Here is a 21,005-nt window from a genome sequence, read left to right as displayed (position 1 = left end):
GAGATTCGTCAGCGACCCTTGCCGGTCTTGTTTAGACTTAGACAAACTGGTGAACTAGAAATAGAAACCACCAATAAACCCTGACAGGACACATGATTCAGACTTAAACTTAGTTTTTTTCCATTGACCAATGTACAACAAGTGCGTTTACTACTTATAACCGATCTCTCCAGCCCAATAGAGGAAAAACAAAAGGACAATTCATTCGGCAGTCATTGTTCCATAAAAAAGCCTCAGTGATGTGATGGTCAATTCAATGTTTCGCATTCACTACTTTAAAATAGGAATCAAACATGGAATATTCAAAGAGCTTGTTGCTTTGAAAAGACTAAATGTTTTCTTACTAGGAAAAGCATTCTGTGATTGATACTGTTCAAACAACCAATTAAAATAAAAATTCAAGCACCAAACTGATAGGCCTACCCTTGAATTAAAAAGATCTATCTGCTCAGTGCCTAATTTTGAGAAATTTGACTTCAAACAGTTTTTAAAAATACCTGAGCAAGACACTATTTTGACTAGACTGCTCCTGGGGTACAGTATTTGTAAAAGCCTTTGGTTTTTTTACAATGGATCAATATGATATCCTTCAAACCAAAGCAAGTTTTTCAAGAGCACTCAAGGCAGTAAAAGCACAATACAAGCAGGGGGGCAGATGAGTTTGAACACAAAGACTTATTTGTACCACTGTAAAAGTACACCTTGAGACCAAGAAAAAGTCTCTTCACTGACTAGACGAGATCCCCGGACCATGAGTTGTCCATCTCTTTCTTTCATTTTCATTTACACAAATCAATATCATCCATGGCACGACCATGGATATAAAACAGAGATAATATATAAATATAATAAACAAACATTTGAAGTTAGCATGATTGACAAAAACAACTGAGGTTGACGTAATCAACAAATAATTAAGGTTACTATAACCAGCCAACAACTAAAGCTACGATAACCAGTAAACAACTGAAGTGACTCACCCGCTAGAGCCTTGATTCTTGACCTCTCAAAAAGCTTGGAGGAGTTGTTAACCGCATCGAAGTCCTCATCTACTACTCCAGGGTCCCATCGGACATTGTTGACCAGCGACTCAATCTCTGTCATTGTGCGTGTGTGTTCAGTGCACCCCCTCACTCATTCATTCACCACCACGATCCTAAAAAAATGCAAGACCTGATGACTTGAGGTAAAATCTTAACAATGCAGGAAGGAACATTGTAACAATTGTGAAATTGCTGAAAAACAGCAGCACTGAAACGTTTTGTAGATTCAGTTCTATTCCTTTTGCAGTAAAGGAACAAATGTATATTAAAACCACAAAGGTCCAATGAAATGATTACAGAAGTGAAATAAGTATTACAATCATTTCAATTAATCACATTATTTAAATAGCATTATTACAGAGAAACTTTTATAGCTTAATTTCTCTTCAACTCAATTTTGTTTTTTACAATTAGGAGCTATACTCCACATTCATCACTTATTTGATTTTTTTTTTAAACTTCTCAGCTATTCTGTGTTCTTATGACATGAACTTTTTGAAGGTTTCCTTTAACAAAATTCAGCATAAAAAAATATTATGACATATTATAACAGTCTATGATAACATTGCTTTCAATATGTCTAATTTTTCATTCAGCACCATCAACTGAGAGCACCAGTGTGGACAGTATCCGGCCAGAAGTGTTCCAGCCCTCCACAAGAGAACACAGTGCCCTTCATCTTCATCCCATCTGCAGCAGTTGGCATTTAGATGTGTGCCTATGATCCAACAGTGTATAGTGTAATATGGACCACTCCATAAGCATTGTGCATTATTACTCAGCTATAAAGGTCAACAAGTTGTTCTGCTAGCTGTAACAGTTAAATTACGGACAAGTCTCACTCCATGAACTGAACTGGAAACATGTCTAACATACTATACAGAAATATCTGTAAATGGAAGACGGAAAAATAAAATTAATTCTTAAAAGTCCATTCGTATTCTTTACTTTTTTTTAAACAGGAAGTGGGGGTAAAACTATAATTCTAAACACACATGATGGTCCCATGTGACTAAAATTGCAATGTTTATTAAATTCATGGGTATAATGACAGAGAAATCAGTAGGACTCAAGCCACAAAGAATCCAAAATGATGATTCTCTTTACTCCCTCCTCCCAACAATAATAAAATACAATAATACAATATAGCGCTAGGCGCGGCCCCTCTGTATGTTTCTGATCTACCTGACGATTTACCAACAGATGTCTGACAACGGTACCACTTGACAGTCGAGTATCTACTACAATCCACAATACTAGAAATGTTCCATCTGAATCTGCATTAAAGGAGTAATTAGTTGCTTTAAAAATGTTCTGTGGTTGTATTTTTGGTTTGCTTGTGGTCTTTTTGCTTTTTTTTGGGGGGGGGCTGACCCCCTCCTGATTCTTTTTAAAGTAGTGCATCAGGATATGGAAGTTAAATATTACAGTTGAAATTGTGTAAGTTGGCCACCCACTGTCAAAGAGAAAAGTGGTTATCTTGGACAGGTGGCCATCTTGTGTAGTGTTGTAATGTAAAAAATACCCAAACCCATACACACTCAGTGTATTGCTTTATTATGATTATTTAATTGTCTGAATCTTACGTTAGAAGTCACACTTCACTCTTGACAATATCTAATTTTATCAGTGGTTATTCTTCGGCGTAACGCCGGTCAATAGATCTATGGCTATTCTCCGGTGTCACGTACAGTTGCACATGTCAGTGATGCCACTCAACTTTTCTGAAAATAGCGCCACGATCTCGTAAACATGAATATCAATTTGAAACCCAAAGGGTGCTGAGATTAGCGCAAATCTTCCACGTTTTTTTTCTCCCCGTTATTTGAACTTATATTATGGCGGAGTCTTCGTTTTTCTGTTACCTGAACATCTGGCACGTTGTGCGTGTGGGGGTTTTTTTTGGTTGTTGTTTTTTTTCCAACTATTGATTCTATCTCGATCTCAATTATAACGGAATAGCGGATCAGGATCAATATACCATATATATGTCGCTTCTCCACAGCTTTTCATCTCCCATGTCGGCACGTTATGGCCTTACAAAAACACTCATCAGGGTCGACATTTCAGAATGCAATTCACCATAGGTTGACACGCAGCCACTACTCAATGAAAGCTCCAGTGACGGAAGGAGGAGGAATTTCTGTATCAAGAGGTGACAGAACCAGAAGCGCCAACAACCCTCAGTCACAACCAGAAGTACAAGAAGGCGCATCTGGCACTGAACTCAGTTGCAATAATCTGCAGCAATAATAATGGACATAAGTGTCGACAGGGGATATATGGAAAGCTCTAGAGAAGCGACATACATGTGCAACTATTCGTGACGCTGGAAAATGGCCATCGATCTATTGACCTGCGCAACGCCGGAGAATAGTCACTTGCTTATTTTTAAGAAAAAGACAGAAAAGATTATAACAACAACCCAACTGAAGGTGAAAAATAGAAAAATGAGAAAGACAATTTGCAAACGACAAATTCTGTGAATTTGCTCCCCTGGACGCCCTGGTTGCTGGAAAATATCTAGGTTACAAGGCATTTATAACTTAAAGTACAACAGACTGTGTTCGTCAACATAAATATAACTCCACTCCACTCACAATTGCACCTCCCTAAAACAGAGTTTTATTCTGCACCAGGAACACAGAAAACAATCTCTTCTAGTTCATTTATTTATAGTGTAGAAGTGACTGGAAAGATGCGACAGAGCGCAACTTTATCAAACCTAGAACATAAAAATTGCCTACATTCTCTCCAAACACCAATTCAACCATAACAATGATGAGAGCAATTTAAAAGGCTATTATCAGAAATTCTGAGAAACTACCTAACTTTATCCCAATTTAAAGTGTATGTTTTCAGCCACTTGCCCCTTCTTTGGGTTAATGAATGTCATCTTGAAAAACAAATACTTTTAAAACAAATAATTCTTTAAAAAGCGTTGATTTGTCATTTTTAAAAATATTGTCAGTCACTGAGAAGGGATAATAAAAAGTACGTCATGCTAAAAAATGTAGCAGCAAAATCACAGAAACGTTTCATATCACTCTGCACAAAGTCTGAATATGTTGAGCATGCAGTTTCTTTAGAAATAAAAATGATAACTTCAGTTCAAGAAGGTAGTTCAGTCCAGACACTTGTCTTGTTTCTATTTCCCAAACACGAGCACTATGATTATGAGATAGACAGACTAAGAATGACAGCATTTCTTTTTAACTCGAGATTCACTCTGACAGTTCAGGAAAAGAACTGGTTGGGATTAGAACTGTCAAGAGTTACCTTGTCACAAACTCCCTCAAAAGCTCAAATGGGGAAAACAATTTACATTACATTAACACGTGTGTGTAAATTATAAAATTATCTCTCAAAAATAGACTGTCAAAAGCAGCCGGTTTTTACCATAACAAAAACTACAACTATAAAACCCAACAAAAGAAACACTCTGAACTAAATGGGTAATCAACTCTGTTGTTTACAGTGATAGCCTATTGAAAAAATGAAAAAAATCTTCAAAATGCGAACTTCCACACACTACGACATGACATTATCATATTATTCACTTGCTTCCTCCCCATGCACACTCACATTCACACACACTTTATTTACCATTCCAACTCCACTTTGTTTTGTGCATATTTATATATATATATATTAATGATAATAATGATAATAATAAATAACAATAACAATGATAAATAATAAAATAATACAATATTTATTTAATAGTTATAATAACAAACGGCACTTGTATAGCGTAGCGCATGCATAGTAGTGCTGGGCAGTACCGGCGAATCCCAGTGTCTGTACTTTCTCGGCACCCATACTGGGAGTGACACAAGGAGGTGACGTCAAAGACTGTGCGTCTCGCATCTAACGCAACGATCTGCGCTACCCGCAAACACAAACAAGTCATAATTGGAGAGGCGATCTGCGACACAAAATACCTTTAAAGTTTGACGCCGCGCGGGATTAAACTTTGCGTGCAGAATTTTAAAACATTTTTTATCACAGCTAGATCTAAATATTGATTTCATTTTCGGAATCAGCGCATCAAAATAAGCAAAGTGGCTTGCCATATATAAATTTAAGCAAACTTTGTTTTTGATTGTTTGTCAATTTTGAATCTGAAGGTCACCCGCTGCATTGTGCATCTGACGTCACAGCTGCTAGGCCTAGGCTTATGCCTACACACTGCACACTTCCCGTGGCCCGGTAAAAAACTGTTGGTGTCTGCTCCTTCCCAGAGCCGATACTGGAGGCCTGGTGCCGGTACTGACACCTCCCTCGGTAGAACTGAGAGTTTCGGTTCTGGGTACCGGTACCTGCCAATCCCTACTAATGCATAGCCCAACTCCACAGCATGCTCTTTGCTATGCGCTTTACACTTTATTATTTATTATCACCACTACACTAGACTCTATATTATTGCACAGAAATATGGTTTGCAAATGTAATAATATAGAATAGACTACATTATATCTTTTCTTATTTCAACATTGTTTTTTGTATCATAGGAGAAGCATTTTGGCAAATGACACAAAATGAAAAGGTGCCAATATATCGTAACCAAAGCCAAAGGCCTCTATAAAAAATCTATTAGATTTTCTAGGCCTATTTGTCACAACATGGAATTGGTGATTGGAGCAGGTGCAATGTAAACTAGATCTACCTGGACCACTGCACCTTCGCTGCATGCATAAAAAAGTACACATTTCATTACATGTCAGATGTCACAGATTTCATAGAAAGTCTAGATAGATCTAGATCTAATCTAGATCTAGCTTAAAAAGACAAAAACAAAACAACCAACTCTACTTTAGTATAGATCTAGATATCTAGATCTAGATCTAGATCTAGAGTCTAGATAGAGCCTAGAGATCTAAATCTAGACTACAATCCTATATTATATATATATAGATCTATATATGGAGTACAGAGACCTATTCCTATCTTGGCTGATTAATTATTAATCATCTTGATCTATCATAAATAGGCCTCTATAAAAATCAATATTACAAAAAATTTTGTCCCGTATGGCCTACAGCCAGCGTTAACTATTTTGGGTAAAGGTGAAATTCAGATTCAAGATCTAAAATCTAGATAGACCTTCACCTTGATAGTGTTGCCTTGTAACGTTAGGCTATCTAATTCAAAATTATTTCAGTTCCTCAGTTCGGGCGATTTATTTATGAGTCATAGAAAAACAGCCTACGGTTGACAAACATTTATGTGACCACTGTCGTAAGCCTAAAAATGTATTGAAGAAGAAAAAAGGTTTTTGAGTATTGTTATTACCTGGGTAACCGGACAAACCTGAATGTGTTACTGTTGCAGCGTCAATTTTTATGTTCTGCTAGGATCTAACCATCAAACGCGGAAGCGGCTGAGACTCGCTATCTCTATGGACGCTTGCCAACCGGCGTCATATCAAGACTGAATACGTGGTCACTTCGAAAAAGAATGCTTACATAATGTATGTTTGTAATAGACTTATAACACACAAAGCACATGCAATATCAACTTTCAATAACTGGTTCCTACTGATCAAAATACAAGGAGCCCTTTCTCCAGACACCCGAATCGAAAACACACCGCCATTTTGAAGGGCATTTCCCCCTTGCAGTGATCAATCGCATCAGGTTGTAATCCTAAAAACGCAACAGTTACACATTGAAGTCAAAATAACCTTACCTGGAGGATAGGATCGTATGTGAAAACTATGTATATCCAATGTTTTCTGGAGCCACCCAAATACTGAACTAAAATTCACACAGGGCTTGCAATAAGCAAGGGTTGCAGAAGATTGCGGGAACCGACGCGAGCTCTCGAAGGGAAGTATAGAATGGTATTGCTAACAGAATGATAAAGTAGTCCCAATATACTTATGATCTATCGAAGCATAAAACATTAATAAAGCATACCCTGTTTTGTTCAAGAAATCCCAAAAGCTTTAGTTACAAAAAGTATTAATATCTAGCCCGTAAATACCTATATTCGGAAAAGGTGAGTCCGCGGAAGAATACACCTGTGTTTTTCTGACATTATTATGAGGATGCCCCAGACTCTGCGCACCTTGATGAATAATGCATTGGAATTTTGTGATGATCGCATATAGCATTATTGAACTTTAATTTTTGTTCAACGAATGATACATCCAGGGGCACACAGGCTAATGTTAGTCCTTTCAATGGGTTTGACTTCTCAGATAAACTGATGATAGTGTAATGCATTGAGGAGGGAAGCGCTTCGAATGTGTTTTAATGAACACCCATGACCATGCACTGGTTTGCGAGAAGCCGCCAGCCACACGCAATATCAACACACTACAGGGCAACAGTTATGGGCAATACTCTCCAGTTCCAGTGGATTATTTTATCAATGTCTTGCACACCCACTCTTAACAGGGTTTTTTTTTATGAGAGGCGATTAATATAATTACAGAACGAAAAATTAAACTATCAGAAACAAGTGTAGCCTATAAATTATCCAGATGCCAATTAATGATAGGAGAAAAAACAGCCCTAGGCCTAGCTGTTAATGCATGCATGCTTCCCACAAAAACATGGGTGTTTAAATAGCTCAGTAGATTATTATCTAGCATGCTCAATGTTTTCGTTTTTATGCTTATCTTTAGTTGCTGGTGTGTAAAATAAGTGGATACAAGTGCCCAGCTAATATTATGGGTCAACCAACTTTATTGTATCTAAAATGCATAGCCTAGCTATAGCCTGTAAAGGGCCTAATTAAAATAAAAAAACAAAAACAACAACACCACTACCGATAATTTTCAAAAAACACAGGTTTTTCTGTTTTAAAAATAAACCATGAAGACTGTCATCATATTGCGTCAAAGAAGCTTCTAAACAGGCATAGGCCTACTTATAAAGTTACGTGCGGCCCACACAGATGACCGCGTGCGAGCCTTGTTTGTTGACCACTTCACTGCACTTTAAACAATAATTACAGAGTAACATTGGTTATGAATGGAAGGTTTAAAAAATCAAGGCTATCTGTTTACAGAGGACACTGTCAAAGTGTGCGAGTTTCAGTAAAGACATGGACTATACTCTGCCAGACACGTGAGAAAATAATCAGACATTGTTACAACCTTTCTTGTCAGTTCGAATGAAGATTTTTTTAAAAACTGTGGTTGTTTTTACTCCCCCGTCGACATAATTTAGATCATATATGGAGGTGAGTTTCCAACACTGCATGTCGGGAACAACATGTGGTGAAGAGGGATACGTCCCAGCAGAAAAACCGAAATACTGGTATTCGATAAAAATGTCCTGCCCATTTGGGATGGGAATCGAACTCGGCTCATCTGCGTACGACAGCGAAGCGTCTATCCGCTACACCTCATACCCTCTGGTGTATGAAGATATTTTCTGTTGGTAATCATAGATATAATATAGCATTGCACAGGTTTTTTTCTCCAATATTTTGACGTAATGCTGGTAGATACTAAAAAAAAAGAACAAGAAGAATGTTTAGGAGTCAAGTAAGATGCTTGGAAAATCGAGGTTTGGGGGGGGGGGTGTTAAGGTGCTGAATTAAAGATGTCGTCCATCAGCGTCTGATGATGACCAGTGCATCTGCAGGTGGAGAATATTTATTAAAGTTAAAGAGATAATAGAAATAATTAGGTTAAGGTGATCAATTGTGCTTTCAGCTTTGACCAATAGACCATTTCTGGCAGAGAAGAGTTTGCCACTTTTTTAGCATTCAAAAGCTTCCTTTCAAAGTGAAGATGGACGCAGCTTGCAGGCTTTTCACTTGGCTTCAGTGCTTTTAATTCATGAAGCAATAAGCAATAAAAGCCTCTCGTGATTTGTTGCCCTCTGCGATAGCTACCCTCCTATCACTATCACAGTCTGTCAGGTTATTATAGATTCTCTCATGCAGAGGGATTAACAAACGGAAGTCCTTCCGTGACATTTTCAGGGTGTCGTTTGCAGCGTTTTATCGGAGCGCCAACTACGTTTCCCAGAGAACAGCTCAGAATTGAATACTGCCTTTGAGACTCTGAAATCAGGCATTCTAACGACATGATCAGCCTAGCGAAGTTGAGTCCTTTTGAGCAAAAAAAAACGGACTCTCGGTATTTGCCCTTTTGAGCATTTCTGTATCTGGTAGTTATTTTGTCCTACTATTTGATGCCTTGAATTTTCCTGAGACTATTTATGTGGAACTGATTAAGCTTCTTATATATAGTAGGGTTTGGCAACACAGTACAGGCCTCCGCACCAGGGTTAGCGGAGACAACACAGCATTGTTGACTTTCAACTTCGTATCTATGCGAATGCCACGACAGTCATTAACCCTTGCTTTGAGTCTGCCAAAAGATGCACTAGCTTTGGAACGTAAAGCTATATTTGCATCGATGAGGGCATTTAAAGACGGCTCACTGCCTAAACAACAACATTACATGTATTTATTTAAGCTATTAACGTTTTTCAGTCTCGTGTCATGTGTTTTGATTTAAGAAGAAGGGCGTGCGTTAGACCAGGGACATAAGCATTAAGCCCAACAAATGGTAATGTTCCTTTTTTTTTTTTGCTTCTCAGTTCACAGGTCTATGCGATGGTGTCACATTGTTCTTTATTCAGTGATCACTTCAGATTCTTGATTGATGTGGGCCAACCGACTGCGTACTCGTACTAAGCTTATTTATTGCAGTACTTTTTTCTTTGCTTCCCAGGACATAACCCAGGCTTATGTGATGATTTCTACAATATTTCAATAGGTGTAATTACTTTAGACTCCCCTTGCTTTTTGAGGGATCTAATCGTCAAAGCAAAACTGTTTCAATTACTTTCCTACTAACCATCACCGACAGTCTTATTACTAATTGACTAAGTCTTGTTTTATAACGTCCTGCTGGACACACTTACTACGTCATCTCAAAAACAGGCTGTTAGAAACTGATGAGTTAAAGTTTGAGTAAAGAGAAGCACATAGCCGACACCCCCCCCCCACCCCACCTAGAAAAACAACCCCCCCCCATGTAATTTGGTTACACGACGGTACATTGAAAAAGACAAGGCAGGTTGACAGAAACACAGAGGGGAAGAAAATAAGTCTGCAACCGCCAGTGGCGCCCTCTAACCACCTGCATAAAGAAGATGGAGGGGAACGAAGAAAAGGAAAAGGGCAGAGACGACACACAAAAGGAACTTTTAAATCGCGAAAGAAACACCTGAGCATCTTTAAAAATAAAAATGTATTTGTTTTTACGCACCATCAATACAATTTAGAAACATGACGATATACGGTACCTTACTCGAAAAAAAGTCTTCCCACATAGGAATCGAGCTTGTTTCTTCAGCATACGACAACGAAGTGCCTATCTGTTACGCCGGCCATCTGAGCATACCTGTTCATGCGTAGGCCTATAGTTTAAAAACAAGAGGGGAGAACTAGTGGTTCTATTACCCCTTGCCCCTCCCCCCAAAAAAAAACCCCAAACAAAACCCAGAACCCCCCCCCAAAAAAAACACACAAAAAAACAACCCTACCCTGCCATTCCCAATCCCCTATAAAGTTGGGGCTTAAGTTGTTTGCTTATTTGAGTACACAGCAGCACACAACAATGGTTTAGTGCTGGGAAAAAAAGTAAGACGATTTGCTCCTTATTTTCTATCAAACATCTATCGTCCTTGTCTCTCCTCCTTCTTTTTTGTATTTGTTACTCCCTTGTAACACCACTAATCTTCTTCACTATATGACCCCAGTGTTGCAAGTGCCGTAAAACTCTTACCAAAACTAAACAAAGTTGATGATCTGACAACAACATAAAAATAAACCGGAATGTAGAAAGTAAGTGACTCGCCAATGTCCAATGGATGTGGAAGAACGGCTACATCTACGTGTTCCATCTTGTTCGGGGAGCAGATAGACAATATTAGCACTCTCCAACGTACCCAGATCTTTTCAGAGGCTTTGAAGTTCGGTTTGATGTTTTATTCAATACTGTAATGACTCAACTTCGCTGGGCTGGCCACGTCGTAAGTCGTAGTAAGTAATGCCTGATTTCAGTATTCTTTTCTGAACTGTCCTCAGAGAAGTGTCAACTTGGTGCACCGAAAAAGCGATGCAAAGACACCCTGAATGTGTCTCTTGAAGGACTTCAACATGAATTCTTTGACATGGGACTGTCCAGCCCCTGAGGGACCAAGCTGGACAGCAGCAGTCACAGAGGGTAGCAAGTCATAATACATGTATGAGGCTTCTCAAATAAGAAATGCTGAAACTAAGAAAGAAGACAGCTAGCTGCGCACATCTTTGATTCTACTATTTTACTTTGGTCATTGTTAGACAATAAAGGACGAACTTTTATTATCATTATTATTATATATCATTATATAATTTAAAAAGTGGGACCTCCAATTTAACATAAATTTCTACAGCTTGAGCAAATGGTTCAGTCATCAGTAATGTTAATTGCATGAAATTGACAGTAAAGACATTTGCGTAAGCTTAGTAGAAAAGTGATGTGAACAGTGGAACAGCTGAAAATTCAAAAGTATTAAGCACACAAGCATACCAACACAAACACTCGCGCGCACACACGCACACACACACACATGGGCACCCGCACGCATGCACAGACAAGGACACAACATAGACCTACAGACAAAGATAAATGACAAAGAAAAAAATGAGAGGAGCACAAAGGACGAGTCAAGACAACTGAAGTTCCCAAAAAAAAAAAGTAAGAAAATAAAATAATATGGGAAAGATGGCATTGTTTAATTTTATTTTTCACATGGTACATAAGAAGATACAATTTACAGATCGACTTTGCAATTATCTGCAAAGATAAATGCCACAAGATATATTTGCTGTAAATGTGCATGTGGAATATAACTATCGGGATTTGAGAAGAGGTACAGAAATTATGGTTGGTTGCAAGTCTCCTTCAAACATTGTTCCGTAGAATACAGTTAAATTATTCCACACTTCAAACCCACATATCTAAAATATAGCTCGGTTATTTCAAAGGCAGGCACATAGATATTTTGGATATTTCTTACAAGTCTGAGAATTGCAGTTGTACACAAGTTTCAATTCAAAGAAGACTAGACCTCAGAACTGGTGTCCATCTCTGTTGCAATGGGGGGAAGTCAACCAACCAACAATCCAGGTGCAACTATGTTACCTCATTAAATCAACCCTGAGTCTTTTGAAGTACAGTAAAGTGCTTTATTTACCATCTGAATAATTAAACAGCACATTCTCTCTAAATTTTATCTTTAAAAAGTACAATTAAATACCAGTTACACTAAACAAATGACTTTCACATTCTAAAAAGGGGTCAACAGACCCACAGTTTTGATTCTCTTAGCAATTCAGAGCAGATCAATTCAACATATTATGCTTTGACAATTGGGCGTGTTTTTTTTTTCCATGGTAATAGCGCCAGAACAAACAGTCAAAACATACAGAATTTTCATCCTCTTCTATTTCAATTAAGCTTTAAGCACTGGTTTATTAAATTGCATATCAGGCCATGCGAGAATACAAAGTTGACAAAAAGGCCAAGGCAGAATTCAATGAAAAGCTATTGCTACGGACGCTAATAACATAGACTTAGCTGGTACTTCCTAAAACCTACATTTCTATTTCATTATTCGTCAACTAGATATGAAAATTACATTTCAAGAGTCTGTCCTGTTTAGACTCTCTTGTTTTATAATTTGAGTGAACAATAAGCAATCAGTGAGGGAACTGATAGCAACTGACTAATCAGAATTGTCTCATGACAATGACAGGTAAAAAAACTGTTAAATCTCTGACCGGCACAAAAAGGCAAATTTACACAAGCACTGAGGAACTCATAGTCATAAGGCCAGATAAAGCGAGAAACGAAATTTTTCAAACCTATTGAAAACCAGTAAGCATCTTCACCAATCTATTTTGCTGATAAACCAACTATTTGCAAATAAACCTTCAATGCAGAGTTAAAGTATAAGGAGAATAACACCAGCCTACAAAAGTTCACCAGTTTAAAGGCTGCAATAAAAAAAATACCAATGGTGGCATATCAAATATCATCAACACACATACACATGCGCATACACATGATGCTTAAGTCCTAGGACAAAACTTCTTTGCAAAAATCAATATTGTATTAATTTCATGTGATTGATGAAATAAAAAGGTAAGAACATGATCAAGGATAGGTTTGATTTGGGTAAAAAAACTGAAGTGTATACAGACCCGGTAACCGGGAACAAAGTCACGAAGTATACAGACCCGGTAGGGGAACTCTTTTGTGATGTCGGAAAGTTTCAGTGCCCAGACCCGGTAGTGTGTGTGTGTGTGTGTGTGTGTATGTGTGTGTGTGTGTGAAAGAGAGAGAAAGAGAGAGAGAGAGAGAGAGAGAAAGAGAGAGAGAGAAAGAGAGAGAGAGAGAGAAAGAGAGAGCAGGGGGGAAGTGCTAGCAAAATGTATATATGACATGCCCCAGTTGACAAGAGGGAACGAGAGAAAGATAGAGTGGGAAATAGGTGGGGAGAAAGAAAGACAGAGACAAACAAAGAAAAAGAGAATGCGAGCAATACACAGAGACAGAGGAGAGAGAGAGAGAGAGAGAGAGAGAGAGAGAGAGAGAGAGAGAGAGAGAGGGTGACTGCTCGATTGAAATTATGACTTTGTTCTTTTCTTCAAATTGTGATTTCTCCAACTCCAAAAACGGAGGAAAAACAATCGTTCATCGAAAAGACATCCGCAATCTTCATTTAGATCTAGATCTAGGCTAACCTCGCAACTTGATCAATGATTTATGTCTGTCTGTCTAGATCTAGACCTAGGCCATAGAGCTGGAAGAACCTAGGTCTAGGCCTACCCCAAGGAGCTTTTACTGTAAACTCCTTGGGCTACCCTAAATCCCTGAGCCAAGAGGACGCTGAAACTTTCCGAAATCACAAAAGAGTTCCTACCGGGTCTGTATACTTTGTGACTTTGTTCCCGGTTACCGGGTCTGTATACACTCCCCCCCCCAAAAAGAAAGCAAAACCTTTTGGAAAATTAACTGACATGGGGGCGGGGGGGGGGGGGGGGGGGGTCTTATCTTTTGATGAAACAATGAACAAGAACTTTCATATTGGGATCTGTAATCCTGGAGACAAAATGAAAAAAAAAAAAGTTTCTGAAAGGAAAAAAAAAAGGGGGAACGTGATTTCCTGCCCACAAGAACGTTTCAGTACACTCAAGGTGCACAACTTACATTGCAAGATAAAATGAAAATGTTTTGACAAACTATAAGATATGATATCATAAAACAAAACATTTCATAGTTTGTGTAACTAATTGTCATCACTTTGTTACAACCCAATGCTTGACTCTTATTTCAATCTCTTTAACTCACATAAAAACTTGAACAAGTCTAATAAAAGAAATAAAAGTAAAAGTGATAGAGCCAGCTTCAAGTTAGAAAACATTTAAACATATATGAAAAATCTTGAGGAAATATTTCTAGATCTCAAACTCAAAGAGAATAAAAATACGCGTTATGTTATAATTATAACATATCAAACGTATGGTGTCAAAATTGAGTTTTAATCTTCAGCAAAGCATTGAGGCAACTCTTGGTGAAAAAAAATATCATACATGTTCAATGAAGGGAAAGACTGTAGTCATAGTTGCATCTTTCATCATTTCACATCCAGTCCTGACAAAGCATTGCAGAGCACAAACACTCACAAAAACAACTGATGCACATTTTTTGTCTAACCCTGCATCGCATGAGTTAAACATACATACATTTATATTGCAGTAAATAATTGGGAAGAGAACAACTCTGAATTTCTATCACACCACAAACGCACATCCCTTGGGACACTGGAAAACACATTCTAAGCTCACCATGAAGACATCAATAAGAAACGAGTGATTGGAATGAATACACGTACTCTTTATTTGAGGATGTAGTCAAATTGAAATCAAGAACAATGACGTAACATAAAAAATTCAAAAGTAATAAAATTAGAACCAACAGAGACAACACGCGTGTAGACAAAGGTCAAGGTCATACTAAGTACAGAGCAGAAAAAAAAGAATCTAAATTTCAATAAGCAAGCAAAAATAACAAGCAATCTGATGCAACAAAGACTGGGGGCTGGAAAAAAAAAAGTAACAATAAAACTGAGAATTATAAAGGTCCTTATCTTATAATGCTTCCTTTTTTTACTTTTAGAAGTAAAACACTCCGCTAGTACTAGGACCACACCCAAGACACCGGTTGGAGAGGAAAAACAATCCAAGAAAGACAAGAAAAACTTGGAACCCACAAAGACTCCAAAGGTGAACATCTACCAGACAGCCAAGACTGAACCTGGCTGGGGTGAGGTGCAAGAAGCCATTATGTAAAACATAAAAATTAATGATGAAAACAAAAAGGGTCAAACTTCAGTTTTTTTAAACCATAACAATTTCAGAGAAAAAAATCTGAGATCCCTCTGACATTCAAAAACAATAAATAGTTGGACCCTATGAAGGCTAAAGTTAATAACCCTCAAAAGGTAAAACAAATTCAAGCCTACATCTAAATGTAGTCAATATTGCACCCACAAGCTTTGAACTTTGAATTCTATACACAAGCACTGACGTAAATCCCCGAACTTAAATATTGAAGTGATTTGATATCAAATGTTATCAATGTTAAAATTTACTACAAAAAAAAAAAAAGCAGCCGGGGAAGAGGAAAGAAGCTCAAATAGCAAGCCGATATACTAAGAAAGATGAAAACATTTGTTTTATTCTGTGTAGGCCTACTGTTCAGCAACATCTACACTTCCCAAAATGTTTTCATTTCTATGTGATAAATTGGGATACTTTATATATCCCAAACAACTGAACAACCGAAGCTAATTAAACGACTGCACTGTGCGAGTGACTAGCAGAAGTTTATGACATGACACTGAAAATGAGAGGAATGGAATAAAAGCTAAAGTAACTTGATGATAAACGTGTCACAACGTGGTAGAATCAGGTGTTGGTCACTTTTTGGGCATGCAGAGTTATTGGTATCATCTTAAAGCTTGTACATTAGTCTATCTTACAATGAAAAAAATCCCATCTGTCTTGAATAGACTTCGAGATATTTGTGATTGAACGAGGTGGGGTCTCTTGGTTTCAGAGGTAAAGTTAGCGAGAAAATGGGCCAAGGATTGGTGATTTCCATAGATTGAGAGTCCATGGAAAATGAAAATTTAAACTTTTTGAGCCTTTAATAAACATTTTTCTGTAAAAATCCTCTCAAAAATGTGTTTTCAAATCGACATAAAAGGTCTTGAGCCAAAAAACAAAAATGCAGTGCAACTTGGCACACCAGCTGAAAAATGCAGATAACTTCGATTTTGTTATTATGACAAACGCCTGATTTCACCACGATGCCTCACAAATAATAGTTACATGTATAAATAAATGTATAAAAAGAATGAATCTCAATGGGTTGAGACATGAAAAGTACTTTTAATCAACCTAAAAACAAAACTGTTATGTACAGACCTATAGTAGCAATATCAGAGTAACTCACAGGTGATTTCATTCTTCATCCTCACATCATTCATCTTATATCTTATAATAATAGTATGGCATGCGTTGGTTTCCCATCCCTTCTAACACTGTACGGTAGTTTAAGAGGGGGCATCTCTAAATGAATCATCAATGACTTCCTCTTCTTCTTTTTCTCGTTCATCTTTAAACGGACATTCCTATCTCTAGTAAGAAGGCTGCTGTTCATCGCAGGTCTTTCAGGGACCTTTAAAGTTTTGGGGCTCCCTGCCTAGGGTTGGGTCAATGTTTCCTTTCAAGACATTCATTTCTTAATAGAGGACCAAGTCAAGGAGTTAACGACCCTTGAACACTACCCTGCCAAACACAAGTTCACAAGCTTGTGGATTTGAACCAAGGCTATCCGCATCATAGCTCTCCATGATACCAACCAAGCAAGCCAGCTCATTGTCTGAGATCTACGCCTACAAGCAAGACAGGACTGTATGTGGTGGGGTTGTGGCAAGAAAACGCAGGATAAAAAACAAAAAAACCAGACACAGAATGAGAGTGGGAGAGAAAGAGGGAAAAAGATTTCCCCACTTATATCGTGCAAAAAAGAACTTTCTCTCACTAATGTAAACTTACCCAAAAGAGAAAAATGTACTTGATTATTCACATATTTCTGCTGATCGATGCATTTAGCACAATTGTACCCTTGGCATTGCATTGACTTACAATTACTATAAAAATCAGCATCCTCATAACCATTAATTGGAATCAATATAAAACAAACAAATGGAAAAACCCCCCTTAGAACTGTAAATAAAAAGTATGGAGACTATATAAGCTAGGAACAACAAGTGCCCTTAGAGTGGTAGGTTTTTTAACTCCATGACGCATAGTTTTAAGAAAATGTGTTTCAAAGATTCTCAGTCTTGCAGCTCAAATGCATTACACATTATTTGTTCAAAGGTCAAACTGAAAAAAAAAAGGCTGGTGTTTCGAGCCTTTGACAAAGTGTGCACGACATCTGATCAGTGTCAGAAAACATGAGGTGTGTAACTCAGTTCTTGCAAAAAGTGGCTACAACCCTGTCATTTTAAAGGTGCAAACAAGCAAACAAAGATACTGAAACTATTTCATCTCCTAGCACCCTGGCTATGTATAGATAAGACTAGTACACAATACAACATATCACGATCATTTGAAAGTGGAATACAAGGAAGAAGAGCTTCTTCTACTGTTTCTGGGCATCCTTTGTGTAGCAGGAGTAGTGGACAAGGTGGCCGTTGGGGTATCTGCAGAACACACTGGAAAGAGAGAAAAGCAAAACATAGCTGAGAAGGATTATGTCATGACATATTTTTAAAAGATAACTGACTCAGAATAGGTTATTTCATGAAGAAAAACTGGGCTTGTAATTCTGAGGTTGCCAGTCCGGGGGTTCAAGCCCCAGGCAAAACTTTGTCTACTTGGAAAGAGTACTTTACAAAATTTTTTTCCACTTCCCCCAGGTGTCAATGGGTACCTAGCCATAGGCAGCAAAAAATTTTGTCAGTATGTCAGTAACGTGGCTGCTTGCATTGAATGTTTCCAAGGACGCTGAGATTGTCTCAGATAGTTATCAAGTCTGCTGGGGTAATAATATATAGAGATGTAAAAACATAGAAGTTGCTGTTGAGTGGGAATTTGCACTATACAAATACTAGTGCTATTTACTATTATTATTATTATCATTATCATGATTCTGATTATGAAACTACGATGTCCTTGTACATCCCCTTCCCTCACTCAACATGTAAAAGGGCCTGCCCTTTAACACCCCCCACCCCATTTACGGTCCTAATCCTGATTCAAATGATACACTTAACCCCCACTGAGACACACAGCCGGGGACAACAAATTGCTTAAAAAAAAATATTTATCCCATTCGGCCTTGAAACAAGACATCCACATATCAAGCAAGTGTGTATCACTTGACCATGTCAAGATAACGGGCACTCAACTGTGCACATACATAGATATAAGGCAACGGGTGCATGTACTTTTAACATCTAGCTCCCTCTGTTACTGGTAAGAGTTGTGATGTGGCCCCGAGGCAGCCCACTTATCTCAGTTTTAACAGGCATTTGCAGCATAATGATTGCGCTCTTTGTAACTGCACGCAAGAAATGTGAGTTCGAATTCCAAGACAGGATTTTTTTTTTTTTACAGAGTGTTTCAGTCTGTTTGCTGGGATGTTGTTTTTCACTCAGCCCAGGTTAGCCCTGACAGGCAGAGTCAAAGCAGCCAGCCTTGACCGAAGGGCTCGAACTCAGGTGGCCGTTGGATCAGAGAAATTAAGCAGCCTGCCTCTAATAAATGATTTAATTTGTTTTTGTTTCTTTTGTTTTAGTGAGAGTTGTACTGCGCTTGCAACAGAATACGGTCATATAAGTGTCGAAGGTTAGAAGAGTTACAAAGGATTTTTTAAAGTAAGAATTTTACGGCACTTGCGACAGAATCAAGTTATGTAAGTATCAAAGATTAGAGGTGTTACAAAGGAGTAAAAAAAAAAAAAAAAAAAAGGACAGATAAGGACAATAGACTTTTGATAGGAAAGAAGGAGCAAATCACACAAGAGCACCCGCCAATCACCCATAATGATTTGATTTGAGTAAAGGGGGACGTACAACACACACAAACACATTACCTCTGTCCTTTGTTATATTAGAGGTTTTACGGCGCTCGCAACTGCATAAGGTCATATGAGCGCCAGAAGATTAGAGGTGTTACAAGAAAGTATCAAACATAAAAAAGAAGGAGGGAAGATAAGGACGATAGATGTTTGATAGGAAAGAAGGAGCAAACCACACCAGAGCATCCGCCAACCACCCACTTACCTCTGTCCTATTCTCTTCCTGCACGACCGGCAGATGTCTTCGTCCGTCACATTCACCTTCACAGACTGGCGCCGGATCAGCTGATCCGTGACCTGAGGGCACAACGTGGAGGTTCATTATTGTAGCCCTATCGTATGGTACGGGATCAAAGCCCATTTCAACACATGAAAGTTATCCAAGAATGAAAATCTCAGAAGTTAACGTCCACCTCCTGCAGAAGCACACCGACACAATAACAGTCATTTTGTGCTGGGAAAGAGCTAGTTTTAGTAAGTAGCATTTGCAGCATGAATAGGTAATATTAATGCTGAAGATTAAAGGTGCCACTAGAGAGTAACATACACAAAAAAAAAAAAAAAAACTTAGAGGAGAGATAAAGACAATACTTTTTGCAGGAAAGAAGGGGAATAAGCAACTGCAGAGAACCAGCCAACCACCCAAGAAAAAGCAAGACAGACACATATTATCAACAGAGCGAAAAAAAAAAAGAATTAAGACCCACCAGTGACACCATGCAACAATCTAGACAAACAAAAAGAACAGGAAAAGAAGAGACGAAATCCTACCAGTGGCACCTTCCAACCACCCGCATCCCCCCCCCCCCCCATGTGGGCGGAGAGCCACTTTGAACATTCCATAAACCACAAAAAGCCAAGAACGTCCTTTTGTGGATTCAAACTAAGGCAATCCGTGCCAAGGTCCAGAACAAAACGAACTGAGCCGACGACGCACCCATGAATAATCAGTAATTACGACATGTATTCAAACATGAGTGCCCATGACAGACACTTCATTATGTGTGCTTCTTCTCCTTCTCATACAAGTACATGTACTTTCTCCGTCTGTGTCAAGGCATTCTTTTCAGATATTTTTCATTTTGAGCGTAGGTGCATATTATGTGTGGTGTACAGCTGATAATACATGTATACACAGTGGAGCCCGCTTTAACCCAACACGTTTAATCCGAAAACAGTGGTACACCGAAAGAAAATGAACGTGCATGTGTATGAGTATGTGTGTGTGTGTGTGTGTGTGTGTGTGTGTGTGTGTGTGTGTGTGTGTGTGTGTGTGGCCTAGAAGTAGAGGTGTTCGCCTCTCATTCAAAGGTCTCCTTTTCGAAACCCCGGGTAGCGACGGAAAACATTTTTTTCTCTAAAATTGTCTTCTTTCACCTCCTTTCCAGCTCTCTAGCAATGTTCTGTCGTCTACTTTCGTCTCCACTTTCTGCCCCCACCCCCACACCTCCTTTGCCCCCTCCTCAGGGCTTCTGACTCTTTCTGCAGCCTTTCTACTTGGCTCCTTTTTATTGCTGTCTTTCAGCCACACCCCTGATTTTCTGATTGGAAAGATCTATACCTAGCCTTCTCGGAAAAGGGCGAAAAATCTCGGAGATCCCGAGAGCAAGTTGCGCACGTTAAAGATCCATTAGTGGTCTAAAATCGATAAGAGTTGGCTTCGGCCGCCACCCGCGCAAAATTCAAAATTTTCTACCTACCGAAAATGTTTAAATGTGTCCCGCGCGCTCATTTTTTTAATGACCTTATGCAGTTGCGAGCGCCTTAATAAAACACCTACCCCC

The 21,005-nt window shown here is 38.5% G+C and overlaps 2 protein-coding genes and 1 long non-coding RNA gene across 7 annotated transcripts in view; 1 reads left to right on the top strand and 2 right to left on the bottom strand.

Moving 5' to 3' along the window:
* The window catches only part of LOC118478405, a 10,715-nt gene extending 8,364 nt beyond the window's left edge, over positions 1–2,351 (top strand). Inside the window, exon 2 of the long non-coding RNA XR_004859023.1 lies at positions 1,640–2,351. This is a non-coding gene — a long non-coding RNA (uncharacterized LOC118478405). The remainder of the gene's footprint in view (positions 1–1,639) is intronic.
* Positions 1–6,897, bottom strand: part of LOC101859991 (spectrin beta chain) — an 81,241-nt gene extending 74,344 nt beyond the window's left edge. For 3 of the 5 annotated variants that reach the window (XM_035971941.1, XM_035971944.1, XM_035971949.1), the window contains exons 1-2: positions 6,735–6,897; positions 981–1,156 (exon numbers count right to left, since the gene is read on the bottom strand). In XM_035971941.1, coding sequence (XP_035827834.1) covers positions 981–1,104 — 124 coding nt within the window. In that variant the 5' untranslated portion in view covers positions 1,105–1,156; positions 6,735–6,897. Of the gene's footprint in view, positions 1–980; positions 1,157–1,642; positions 1,668–6,734 lie in introns of those variants that run through there. The other 2 variants (XM_035971947.1, XM_035971943.1) reach the window with 2 other exon arrangements.
* A 9,388-nt stretch (positions 6,898–16,285) lies between these two features.
* LOC101859617 (vam6/Vps39-like protein) overlaps positions 16,286–21,005 on the bottom strand; it is an 80,065-nt gene continuing 75,345 nt past the window's right edge. The window contains exons 25-26 of the mRNA XM_005090623.3: positions 19,427–19,518; positions 16,286–17,854 (exon numbers count right to left, since the gene is read on the bottom strand). Of these exons, the coding sequence (XP_005090680.1) occupies positions 17,782–17,854; positions 19,427–19,518 (165 nt within the window). The 3' untranslated portion in view covers positions 16,286–17,781. The remainder of the gene's footprint in view (positions 17,855–19,426; positions 19,519–21,005) is intronic.

The sequence above is a fragment of the Aplysia californica genome, unplaced genomic scaffold, assembly GCF_000002075.1.
Source record: "Aplysia californica isolate F4 #8 unplaced genomic scaffold, AplCal3.0 scaffold00020, whole genome shotgun sequence".
NCBI classification, from domain to species: domain Eukaryota; kingdom Metazoa; phylum Mollusca; class Gastropoda; order Aplysiida; family Aplysiidae; genus Aplysia; species Aplysia californica.
The sequence above is the reverse complement of the archived record's forward strand: the minus strand, read 5'-3'. Positions and strand labels throughout refer to the sequence as shown.